Consider the following 12,430-nt stretch of genomic DNA (forward strand, 5'->3'; position numbering starts at 1 on the left):
CTACAACCATTTTCCCCTCTACTTGGGAGGAAGCAGACAAGGAGGAAGGAAGATCCTAACACAGCAACCTTCCCTACAGAAGGAAGATGTCCGTGTCACTGTCCATCAGCACTTGGAAAGACACCTTGGGATATCCCTAAATAGCACCACTTAGTCTGATCAACCCATTTGGAAGCCTCAGCTCTGATTAGAGTTGATGAATCAAATCAAACCAACCTCTCTCGCAAAAAATATTACAAATCTGAAACACTTCAATGCTGCTTAAAAGAACTAAGTCTTGTTGCCAGAAGTATTCCCATGTTCCTTGATGTCACCAAATCCTAAACATCATCTATAAGGAGCAGAAAAGGAATGTTATATCACCTCTATTACAACAAGGTGACAGCAGAACAGCCTCTGCCAATACACTGCGTTTTTGTGGGTCACAGGAAGGTTTTATCTCTCTCTAAGAGCCTTGAATCCCTGCTTTAAGACAACCATGGGACACACTGAGCAGCTTTAGAGCTGCTCCTTTTCCTTCTCTCCTGATCTGTATTTTGGGATGGCTTCTTAGAAGAAGGGCAAATGTAATGAGCCAGCTACTCTCCATCAGGTCTTTCATTTGGGCCAGCAAGGAAGCTTGTTAAAGCAGAGAAAGCAACTAAGCATCTCTGGAAAATGCTATTAAAAGAACAAGTAACAAATGAAAAGCTGGGACAGACTTAATGGTAAATACATGGCCTGGCAGTTCAGCACAGCTACATCCTGCTTGCCATTATTATTTAATATTGGCATCGATTGAAGGATGAGACAGACCAGGCAACTCTCTGTGGGGTTACTTGAATACCATTTCACTGTGAGATTAAATAAACCCACAGGTTTGGATTACAATATTGGATGGGAGATTTTAATTAATTGATTAAATATCGGTGACTACTGTGGTCAAGTAGTAAACAACACCTCCTTCATCATCTCCGTGGGCAAACAAGTCCCTGCTAATCATCAGTGCCCAGCTCCAGGCTGGAACCAGCACAGCATTAACCTGCTCCTCTGAAATAACAAGCTGCCCAGCCACTGTCCCACATGCTCTGTGAGCTGTTGGTGTGGAAGCAGCTGCTGCCATGGATCAGGCACTGCTCCATCCCCACAGACGCCTCGGGGTGTCATTCCTGGTTGATACACAGTGCAAACAACAGCCTGGTTTGTCCAGCAGTTTATTCCCAAGTTGTCCCTGGCCAGGATGGGCACTTTAGGCAGAGCAGATAAATTATCTTACAACCAGCCTGCTGATCACTGGCTGGAAATCTGTGGCTACAGGCATCAATTCCCCACTTCCACCTGTCCTTACAACTAACCATTACTCTTCCCAACAGTACCACCTAAATATTTTCCTCAGAGGTAACTGCCAGGAGTTTGGAAGCAGGGTCACAGCAAACAATCAAAAAAAGAAGGATGGAAAGGTGAAGATGGAATACCTTTGAGCAGGAGAAGCTTCCTTCCCTGGTTTGGAGGTGTGCAGCATCTTGTGTGTACCCTGGAGCTGCAGGAGAGTGGAGCTGAGGATCGTGAAGCACGGCTTTCCCTGCCTGAGCAGCTGTCCTGGAATTGGATGTGAGGAAAAGCTGCAAGGGAACAAGAAGGAGGGCAGAAAGCAGCTACTCCCATTTCTACAGGTTCTAAGGATCACTCTCCCCTATATGAGCAGATGTGAGACTCAGCCCGTTTGTCTTTAGGAGAATTTGTCTCTCTTTAAAGACACGAACCATTTTCTCTTCTCAACAGCCGTTTTTATTGCTTTTGACAACACACCACTGGAGTGAAAGGAAATAATTTCTGCTATTCTTTAGCTTCTTCCTTTGTTAGAGCAAGTACATTTCCTGGGACTATTGATAAAAGTAACTGGTTAACTTGTTACTGGTCATCCAAGTTGACCATGCAAGCGAAAAGAGTTGGAAATCCCTCAAAGCACCACAAAACTGCCACCACTCTGGGGAGTGATTAACCAACATTTGCATGGAGAACAAGTTCTTACAGGCACTGCCAACAAGACTGAAAATCTGTCTCAAGATGTCATTGCAGGAGCTCAGGCTTGAAAGTGTCAGCAACATGTAGTTCAAGAATAATCAACAAAAATCTTTCCAGAGGGCTTTGGCTGAAGTCCCTCAACACACGAATCCTTCAAACCAGCCAGAAACAGTGTCCTGAGCCACACCTTCAACCCCCAGCTCCTGCTGCAGTCCAACCTTCAGCTACAAAATAAACACACAGGGGGTTAACAATGAAGAATATTTACTTTCCTTCATACGGTACATTCTGTAAAGTGCTGAGTTCCTAAATTATACTGAGTTAAAACATATACAGCTCTAGTATTTTAAACACAATAAATATAGAATGAGCCTCGTGCAACTGCACTTGCAAGTTTTATTCTTTTTTTAGTAGACAGCCTAAATTTAGTAGTCAAAATAGCCTCCAATAGTGCTCCAAGAAAAACTAGGAAGGAGTTATAAATAAAATCACATCCTTCAGAGATATCCTACGCACTTCTGTCCACATTGCACGGGGAAGCAGCGCTCCTGCGAGCATATGGAGCGAGGAAAAATAAGGAAGCTGAAAATCACCCAACAATAAAAAGCAAAATCCTACAAGTTAATGCTACATATCCTCCCATAAATAGTCTGGCTTCCACATTTAATCTTAGTGCACACAACCCAGGTCTTTTATTTTTAACTCCTGTTAAAAAACTCTTCCAGGAAGAACATGTTGCAAGACATGGGTCGATTCATCCTCATCTTGCTCCTTTTTGCTGCAAAGTGGAAAAGACTCTTGCACGAACTGCCTGCACATTGGGCACTGCTGGAAATACTTGATGCAGCCATCGCACAGGCACGTGTGTCTGCAGGGCAGGAGGACCCAGTTCACAGGGCCGTTCTGGCAAACAACACAGTCTTTGGTGTTTTCTTCCTGCAATTCCGGTTCATCTCCAGCCAGCCCGGCCTTTTCCAGCAACCCTGTGTCAGTGCTGCTCTCACCAGGGAAGGTATCACTGGAGGAGGGTGCAGGACTATTTGCAGACATGAAGAGTTGCTAAAATACACATAAACACAAATATTTAGAAGTGAACAAACTCCCCCCGATCTCTGCACACACACAAGGGCAATGGAAGTTCCACTGGGTCCATTCACTGGTGTCCACTGGGTCAAACAGTGCCAGACTCTGTGTGGGTCCTGGCAGCTGCCTGGCCTCCAGCTAAAGGCATTTCAGAAACATGAAATTACTTAAAACAGTGGGAAATTATTAAAGATAAGTCATCAGATCTTGGACTGCATCAAATCAACATCATGTATGAACTTTAACAGAAGTACTCAGGTTTTGAGCAGCTCAGGCTTGTTTCTGGTCCATCAGCCTCTGTGCCTAGAGGGATCTTCTATCCCTTCCTACCAGAATTACATCCATCACTCTGTCAAATCTGCTTTGCTCAACCCATTCTGCTCTTGCTCATATTCCAATCCCCTACTCCTTTTTTTATCTTATTTTACGTGAAGCACAAATTCTTCTGGGCACGATTCCTAACAATAGTGCAGGAAAAAGGAATTTTAAAAATGTAAGTTTCTTCTGAGGCTTTCCTGACTGAAAGGGAATTTTGAAGAAAGAGGTTTGAGTGACTAGAAAGGAAATAAATATTCTGGAAAGAAGAAGCATTCAACAGTCAATTTCTTCCTACTGCTTTACTAAGTGGACACCAGAACTCCTAGACTAGAAGCAAGTAATTTTTCCAGGAAATCTTGAATATTTTCATGGAAAATAGTTTCCTGTGGAACTACTTAACTGATAAAATAATTTTAACTACCATCCAATTCTTTGCATGACAATAGAAGTCTTGTACTAATTTAGGCTCCTGAAAGCCTACACAAGCTAAAGTTAACACTGTCATACACATGAAACCAGACTCCGTGCATGGCTTACCTTCAGATCATGGTATTGACCTTGAGCTAGGAGGAGATACTGATACAATATTCGGCAGGAAAGTCTGTAGCTTTCATCAGGAATGTGAATTACAGCCACCATTGCAATCTGCAAACAGAAAAAATCCTATGTTTAGTAACTTATCACTCAGGCTGAGAGAGCTGGGAATGTTCACCTGGAGAAGAGAAGGCTCCAGGGAGAGCTCAGAGCCCCTTGCAGGGCCTAAAGGGGCTCCAGGAGAGCTGGAGAGGGACTGGGGACAAGGCATGGAGGGACAGGACACAGGGAATGGCTTCACACTGCCAGAGGGCAGGGATGGATGGGAGATTGGGAAGAAATTCCTGGCTATGGGGGTGGGGAGGCCCTGGCACAGGGTGCCCAGAGAAGCTGGGGCTGCCCCTGGATCCCTGGAAGTGTCCAAGGCCAGGCTGGACGGGGCTTGGAGCAACCTGGGCTAGTGGGAGTGTCCCTGCCCATGGCAGGGGTGGAATGAGATGATCATTAAGGTCCCTTCCAACCCAAACTATTCTGTGATTCTCTGATTTGCTTTGGTACAGCTTCTGACCTGCTTAATTCCTTAGACAATCAGGAGTTCAACAATGTTGACTTCAAGTACTGATCAAAAAAAAATACTCTGGACAAGGTATAAACAGGATATGGCACAAAAGAGCACTTGGTGCTCCTTCAGCTTCCCACCCTGCTTCCCATGGAGCCCTTCTGTGGCCAGTTTATAGCAGAGACCTGCTCTGGCAGGTCCCACCTCATGGAAACTGGAAAGACACCTGAGCAGTCTTCTCCCCTTTCTCCCCCTTCCCTCACAAACACACAGACTGCAGTTTTTGGACTCCAAAAATCACTAAGAAGTGTCACTGATTGGCTTGTAATCTGAGCAGGCAAAAGACAGATTTCACTGGAAAGGATTCTGAACCCCCACGGGCTGACTTTAGATAATTCCTCTGGAAATACAAGCACTCTAAGCTTGTATGCTGTGCCTAACAACCCCCACCCTGCCCAAATTACGTAATAGCCTCTGAAAAGCTGGGAAAAAAGAAAGTGAAATTCAATATTATTGTAGTTCCCAGAAGCTGTCAAAAGAGAAATGAAATTTAGAAGCTGTTTTGCTTTAAAAAGAAATTTAAAGGCAAATTAGACTTGCACTTCAAAATCCACACATGGCTAATTAAATAGAGTTCAAATGTGTATATACCTACACATATGGATTTATAAGAACTGAATTCACTATTCCTTGGCAAAAGGGTCTTTTTTTTCTAAATCACAGTGCCTGAGAGCTAAGCTTCCACCTTAGCCCTGCCAGTCTTCCAGTAATTTCTGTAACCCTTATATATGGTCATGCTAATTTTCTGGATCTAGAAGAAAATTATGGCACAAAATCAAATAGGGATGATCTTGCCACAAAACCAGTTAGGATGAAAATCAGACCCTGCTCCCAGGAAAGAGGCACTGGCACACCATCCACAGTGATGGACACACACCCACAGAGACCTCTTAAATAATTCAAAATGGTAATATCACACTGGCAAAGATCCATTTCCACACTCCATTTCTATTTTACAGGTTTGTTTCAACAAACCAGATGCAATTCTGACATTTGTCTGGCAATGAATTCAGATGGAGTTACCCCTTGACTGGATTTACAGATTCTAAATGTGCTCCTTTCCTCCAAAACCAGAGGAAAAATACCTCCCCATTCTCCTTCCATCCCTTTCTTCTATGTTAAGGCTCAAAAGAGAAGTGTTACAAATTCATGCCCATGCTAATGTGACATACATTCAAATATTAAATTTACAGTCTCCTTATGTTAAACTAGTCTGACATCTGAACATATAAAAATGTATTAAAACATTAAAACATCTCAAGTGGGAACAGAAGGGAGGAGGGCAGTCCTACGGTCAGGTGACAAGAAGCCAAGGACAGGCATCACCTGGAAAGGGGACAGATTTCTTAGGTGCTGGTGTGATTACAATTTCCAGATGAATGCATGGAAAAGTGTTCAGTGGATTTAGGCAATTTGCTTCCGAGTTCAGTTGTGCTCCTCTTCAAGGAGTTGGTGCAAGTAGATTATCAATCCAATGAACAGATGGGAGATAAAAGTGTGTCTTAAATCATTCAGAGATCATCAATTTAGAGTCTATAAAGGATATTAAACAGCAATGTGGTGAGGTTGAAGCTGCTTTAACAGTAAGAGATTAGGAGGAGACCTTTTTCGGGGAGCTGAGTATCTCCTATCAGCCTCAAGCCAGACCTTCACTCCTTCCTGTAAGTGCGCTGGAGTTGGCTCCTGTGAGACATAACCATGGCACAGACCTGGGGCAGAAAGGTAATTTCTATGTTTGTAACAGCCAAGTCAGCAATCAGCTCCATATCTGTGCCAGACACTTACAAAAAAACCCTCCTGCCTTGCCAACAGAATCCAAGAGTCCATATCAGCGTGAGAGCTCCACCACAGCGCTGCGTGATCCCAGAAATCAGAATAACAGGTTGCTAAACTGCCCCAACCCTCCTTCCTCTGACCACAGAGACCCTGGAGGCAGGAGCTTTGGGAAAATCACAAGCATCTTTTTAAATGCTTTAGTGAATGAGTAAAGAGTAAGCAATGTTTATCCACTGCCTCTTCAAAGATTGAGGTTTGGAAGTTAAAGCTTTGAACTGCTTTATTTTAGAAAATAAGAAAGTGAAGGACCAAGTTCTAGGGAACAGGGAAGTGAAGCTGCTTTGTTCAAGCCTCTCTCCTGAAACATTCAGACCTTAAACACAGTGACCCTGAAATATACTCTGATATTACTTACAATATCATATATTTCTCTGTCTTCTTCATCTGCTAACGTCAGCAATGCTACCAAGGGATACCGAGCTCTAGGCACAGGGCCAAAATCCACAACTTGAGCATCTTCTGGTAACTGACAATATTTCTCTGCCTTGTCATTTTTTTTAATGCTTTGTCTGTGTGAAGGAAAACAATCAGTGGCTTCAATTGCAGACAAATGTGACGTTTGCATGAAGAATATTTGTCATCGTGTTTGTTCATAAATGAGTTGTGCCAAAACCCGTGGTGTGTTCACCAGCATCAACACTCCCCGTGCCAAAAAAATTAACATATTTTGTCAAAATAATTCAGAAAAAGGATACAAGTGCTGTTGTTTGTAGAGGTATTCATTGTAGAGAGCATCCTCTAATGCCTGAGGAGTCTTTATTCTGAAGCAGTAGACATGTTTCTGCAGTGCTTCGTGGAGTTTCTGGACATTGCAACCCCAGTAGCAGGTAAGGACACAGTCCTCCAGACAGTCAGGTGTCAGTGTTACACCCCCTTGGAGAAAGAGGAGGAGAATTCCATTAATTTGCTGTGTGCAGGAATCCTGGAATTGCTAAATGTAGCTGCTTAAAGAGCATCAAGCAGAAAACAACTTCAGTGTCACAGATTTTTATCGTAGAACCATGAAATTGTAGAATGGTTTGGGTTGGAAGGGACCTTAAAAATCATCCAGTTCCACCCTCTGCCATGGGCAGGGACACCTTCCACTAGCCCAGGTTGCTCCAAGCCCCGTCCAGCCTGGCCTTGGACACTGCCAGGGATCCAGGGGCAGCCACAGCTTCTCTGGGCACCCTGTGCCAGGGCCTCACCACCCTCACAGCCAGGAACTCCTTCCCAATATCCCATCTAACCCTGCCCTCTGGCAGTGTGAATCCATCACCCCATGTCCTGTCATCCCATCCCTTGTAAAAGTCTCTCTTCATCTTTCTTTTAGGCTTCCTTCAGGTACTGAAAGGCTGCAATAAGGCCACCCCTAAAATGATAAACATTATAAAAGAACAAAAATTATTTATCATTATAAACAAATCTTCTATCAATTTAGATTCAGTTTAGTGTTTATGGAAGTCAGTGGGGTGAGGAAGTGGGTGTGAGGAGATAAAATGGCTGATTAAGCTCACAAAAATACCACGTGCATTTTAAGAAGGGTAAATTTTAACTTCTAGTAACACTTTACACACTCGCTGGCAGATCCAAGAGCACAAACTTTAGCTCAAAGTCCATTCCCTTGTGAGATAATGGTATTAATTGGATCACTCATCTACAAAACTCTCTGTGGTCTCAAAGAATACGGCTCTTGATCATGCAGAGGGAGGAGCAAAATGGGATCTATGCTTTCCATTCTTTTTCCAAAAACCTGTCAACTTCTAAATACTTCCTGCACAAACAGGAGCAGGAGTGCTCAAAGCTCCTGAAAAATCTCAGTTACCTGAAGACTGAATTCTTGGATTTGTTGTGCTGGGGGGGGTTGTGTTGAGGGAGGGGGGAAATCTGCTGCAGCCCTTCCTCATGCATTGGAAAGCCCCACATCTGTGTGGGTGGAAGATGCTCAGTCTTGCTCACTGCTCCCCAGTGATGCAGAAAGCCACGAATTCCACTTCCTGTGTGGGTGATTTCAGGGATGTAAGAGACAGCGTGAACTCTAATCCAAACAGATATTTAAATTCAGTTTCCATTGAAGCACAGATAGAAAAAGAGGGCGATGATTTATTTATCTGTTTATTAAAAATAGTGCATTTCCAAACACTGCTGAAAATCTGGGCTTAGATTTAAGTGGGTGGCACATACTCCATAATGAATTCTGTAAAATTCTACAATTCCATGAAATTTATAGAAACGCCCACAGTGGTTGGTAATTTGCAAATGTTTTAGTTACTTAAAGATCTGTAATAGCAGGAAGTGTTTCATTAATGAGAATTAAACTGTACCTACATATTCAAACATTTCACTTTTAAAAACACCACGTTTATAAACTGTGTAAAAGCTTATTTCTGTTGGAATACAAGTGTATTTCTGAGGAATTATGATAAAGGAAAAGGATGAGAGCAAGAATGATGATCTTTAAGGTCCCCTCCAACCCAAACCATCCTATGATTCTAGGCAGAAAATGGAAAGCACCAAGTTCAGGAACCCAAATTGACAAAAATCACATCAGAAATCCACCGACTTGATACTGAAGCTGCAGCAGGATTAGGGATCTCCAACCCAAAAGGATTCTTCACTTGTCTCATCCGCTTTTTCAATACCCTTGTGCTGGATTCTGCCTCTTCCGAGTTCCTCAGAATAACAGGAACACCCAAACCAAACCTAGGAGACATGAAACAAGAACAAGTGGGTTCAGTGTTAGTGTTGACACATTTGATTTCTTTTGTCAGCTCTAAATAGCAAGCAGCACAACAAACAGAGGTAGCTTGGCTTTCCACAATATCTGCCAGGATGCATGGATAACATAACCTGCCAATCCTACTTCAGCTTTTCGTCAGAAGGCAGGAGTCTTCTCAGTGATACAGGGAATCTTTAAAGGAGGTTTCCAGTAAGAGAATAAAATTAACGAGAGCGGTCAGTGCCCTCTAGTGGTGAAGGGTTAGGCCAGAATTTCCTCCCGAGTCCTGCAGAACTGAGTACCATTCCAGCCTCCTCCCGAGAGCAGGGACAGGCTGCTCCAAGCCACATCCAACGTGGCCCGGAACTCTTCGAGGAATGGGGCAGCCACAGCTTCTGTGGGCAATCTGTGCCATGGCCTCAGCTCCGTCACAGCCAAGAATTTCTTCCTAATACCCCACCTCAACCTGCTCTCTGTCTGTTTAAAGCCATTCCTTTCATGGAAACATTTGCTTTTGTTCAGTGGCATCATCAAAGGCTCTTGGCCATCCTTGATTTGTGCATAGAGGGTCAAATCTCTCGGCTACAATTGAAAACATCCACAGTGACTTTCCTGGGTCTGTAGGGGAATATTCCAGTTAAACAACTCACAAAGAAACCAGATGCAGCAGCTGTTTCCCTTCTTCAATATCCAAACCTCAACAGAGCTGATCTCTGCTGCTGTGCATAAAGGTGCCTCCTGTTTTATACCAAATCTGCCTGATTGTGAAGGAAAAACTCTTTCCTTGGAAACTTTCTTTGCTGGTTGAAAGCAATAGGATAATCCTCCTGAAAAGCAGCAAGATAAAAGAGCCTCTGGTACAGTTTTAGCAGCAGCTGAAGGCACAAAGGCCTTTCTGTTCCACAGTAAGGTGTGGTTTTCTGTAAATTTTATGGTAGTATTCAGTGTAGGAAGGATAAATAAAGATACAGTTCTTATTTTGTGATCTAACAGTCCAGATCATTAGCTGGTAGAGGAGAACATTAATTTCTTTATAGCAGTGCTAGCTTAGAAAAGGCAGGAATTTCCAAGGGTTTAGTTAATGAATTAATGTTTCCGCAGAGCCAGACTTCCAACAGGTGCTGAGCCTTCAGCTCTTCCTAGCAGGAGCATTCCCCTCCAGCTAAAAATACAATGCCCAGGTAATCAGGTGATCTAAATTCCACTTCACCCCTGTGCCCAGGGCACCTGTGGGGCTGGCTCTGGAAGCTGCCTGTGCATTAACCTACTTGGACTGTGAGCAGAGCCACAGGTATCCAGGGCTGTGCCTAGGAAGAGACACTCCTCCCCGTAACTGCAAGGCTTGACAAATGAGAATACGAGCATTCCTGAGCAGTTGGTGTTTTCCAAGCTGACTGACACCACCACAAACACATCATTAAACAAATAATGCCGAAAATTATGGGGCAGCCCAAATGCCACTGCAGCAATAGATCAGGTGTTCTGTGCTCCTGTGACACTATTTGCATTTACAATGCTCTGTGTGGCAAATGAAGGATTTGAGTTGTTTTCCTGAGCAAGTTCAGGAGCACTTGAGCTGTAACTGCAGCTGCAGGCACATGGAAATCACTTGGAGGCTCCTGCTCATGACCATGGTACAGGAGAATTCCAAGGGAGCAGCAAATATCTCTGAGCAGCTGCCCACACAATCACCTGCTTCTATGTGCTGAGCTTCTGGCTATGGCTCCTCCTTGATTAACAGGCCCTTAACACTCCAGTTTGGAGAAAAAAAATGCATCTCTTTCCATAAACTGCAATAACACCTAGTGCAGGTGCAACTGGAATCTCTGATCCTGAAAAAGAAATGCCTCTGGACAGTCCTTTGCACACCCTGTACCCAAAAGACACCAGTGGACAGGTGCATACATGTAAGGATCTTGTAGCAGACATCTATTTCAGGCCTTTTTGAGCAGGGGATTGCCAGCATTTATTACAAGTAGATAAATAATGATTAAATTGGCAAAAGGATCGGTGGTTAGGGATAGACATGATGAAGATTTAGCTAAATCATGGCTCGGTATCATCCTTTTTTTAAAAATACCTTTATCACCAGTACCATCGACTTGGAAAGATTTTTTTTTTTAAAGAACTTTTTTTAAAGATGAAGCGCAGAGGTGTGGATAGTAATTTAATACAATCAGTGCAGTGGGACACAGAAACTTATAAAAGGGAATTCAACTACTTCTGCTTCCAAGTAAATAATGAGGTGGAGCTCCATCCAGACACAAAAAACCCCAGTTGCCTCCACTGACACCCAGCACCAGGGAGTGTCACTGCAAGGGGGTGTCCAGAGGAGGAGCTGCAAGACAAGAACATAAACTCCTCACAAAGCACCTCTGAAAGATCAACAGCAACACAGGAACCGTGTGTGAGCCAGCGGCAGCCAACAAAGCACCAGAAACAAGCAAAAGCCTTTGCATGAAAGGAGAAGCCAAGAAGGGAATTTAGATGCTGCTGAGAAGAAACAGCTACGGCTCAAACACTTGCAATTCACAGGCTGGAAAACACAAAGCACAGCACTTTGCAGATATTAAGGCGAAATCCATGAGAGGAAGTTCAACAAAACTCGAGTTTTATTTCCATCAGAAACCACGAGTCTGGTGTAGCCCCAACTCCTACATGAAAGATTTTGATTGCCAATCAATGCTCTGCACTTGGCAAGCACCAATATTTACACTGACAGACACTCCTGGGACGTATGAACATTCCAGGAGCTGTTTCTGGAAAAGGCAACAGTGGCTATCTTTGCTGCTTCCTCTCAAACACAACCAGAAGCTCTTTCACTCACCACCCCTCGAGACACTTCAGGACACCAGCTCACAGATTCACAGAAACATTTAAGTTGGAAAAGACCGTGGCTGCACCCAGGGAGTTGTGCAGAGCCACAAGGGCCCCCCTGAGCCTCCTCTTCCCGAGGCTGAGCCCCTTTCCCGGATCCCTCAGTCGCTCCTGGTGCTCCAGACCCTTCCCCAGCTCCGTTCCCTTCCATCGACACAAACACATAGCTCAGTACATAAAAACGCATTGTCTGCCAATATTATGAATGATATTACGAAAAACATAAGAAAACACTTCGGTATTACTAAAAGAGGAACGAGCTTAACAGAAATACATATAATTTCTTTTAAAAATTATTTTTATTGCTCCTTTAGAAGCCGAGGAGGGTTTGGGTTGGAAGGGACCGTTCCAAGCCCCTGCCATGGGCCTGGCCTTGCCCCCCACCCCCAGCACAGCCCAGGCCCCCTCGGCCGAGCCCCACCGGCCCCAGAGCACTGACCAGCCGAGGACGCGCGGGCCGA

At 44.0% G+C, this 12,430-nt stretch overlaps 1 protein-coding gene across 1 annotated transcript; it reads right to left on the reverse strand.

The window, feature by feature from the left end:
• Window positions 1–1,749: 1,749 nt before the first annotated feature.
• On the reverse strand, window positions 1,750–12,423 carry CGRRF1 (cell growth regulator with ring finger domain 1). Its single transcript, XM_008637309.2, has 6 exons — window positions 12,409–12,423; window positions 8,937–9,076; window positions 7,090–7,267; window positions 6,750–6,897; window positions 3,943–4,050; window positions 1,750–3,063 (listed from the first exon to the last, which is right to left on the reverse strand). The coding sequence occupies exons 2-6, from the start codon at window positions 8,998–9,000 to the stop codon at window positions 2,713–2,715; spliced, it is 849 nt and encodes a 282-aa protein (XP_008635531.1). The 5' UTR covers window positions 9,001–9,076; window positions 12,409–12,423; the 3' UTR covers window positions 1,750–2,712.
• Window positions 12,424–12,430: the final 7 nt, after the last annotated feature.

This window comes from Corvus brachyrhynchos, unplaced genomic scaffold (assembly GCF_000691975.1).
Source record: "Corvus brachyrhynchos isolate BGI_N302 unplaced genomic scaffold, ASM69197v1 scaffold245, whole genome shotgun sequence".
NCBI classification, from domain to species: Eukaryota; Metazoa; Chordata; class Aves; order Passeriformes; family Corvidae; genus Corvus; species Corvus brachyrhynchos.

Coding starts and splice junctions, on each gene's coding strand:
- CGRRF1 (XM_008637309.2), bottom strand. CDS start 9,000: ATGAGACAAGTGAAGAATCCTTTTGGGTTGGAGATCCCTAATCCTGCT. Junction 6,898..7,089: donor CTCTACAAACAACAGCACTT/GTATCCTTTTTC, acceptor ACACAGACAAAG/CATTAAAAAAAATGACAAGG. Junction 3,064..3,942: donor GTCAATACCATGATCTGAAG/GTAAGCCATGCA, acceptor TGTGTATTTTAG/CAACTCTTCATGTCTGCAAA.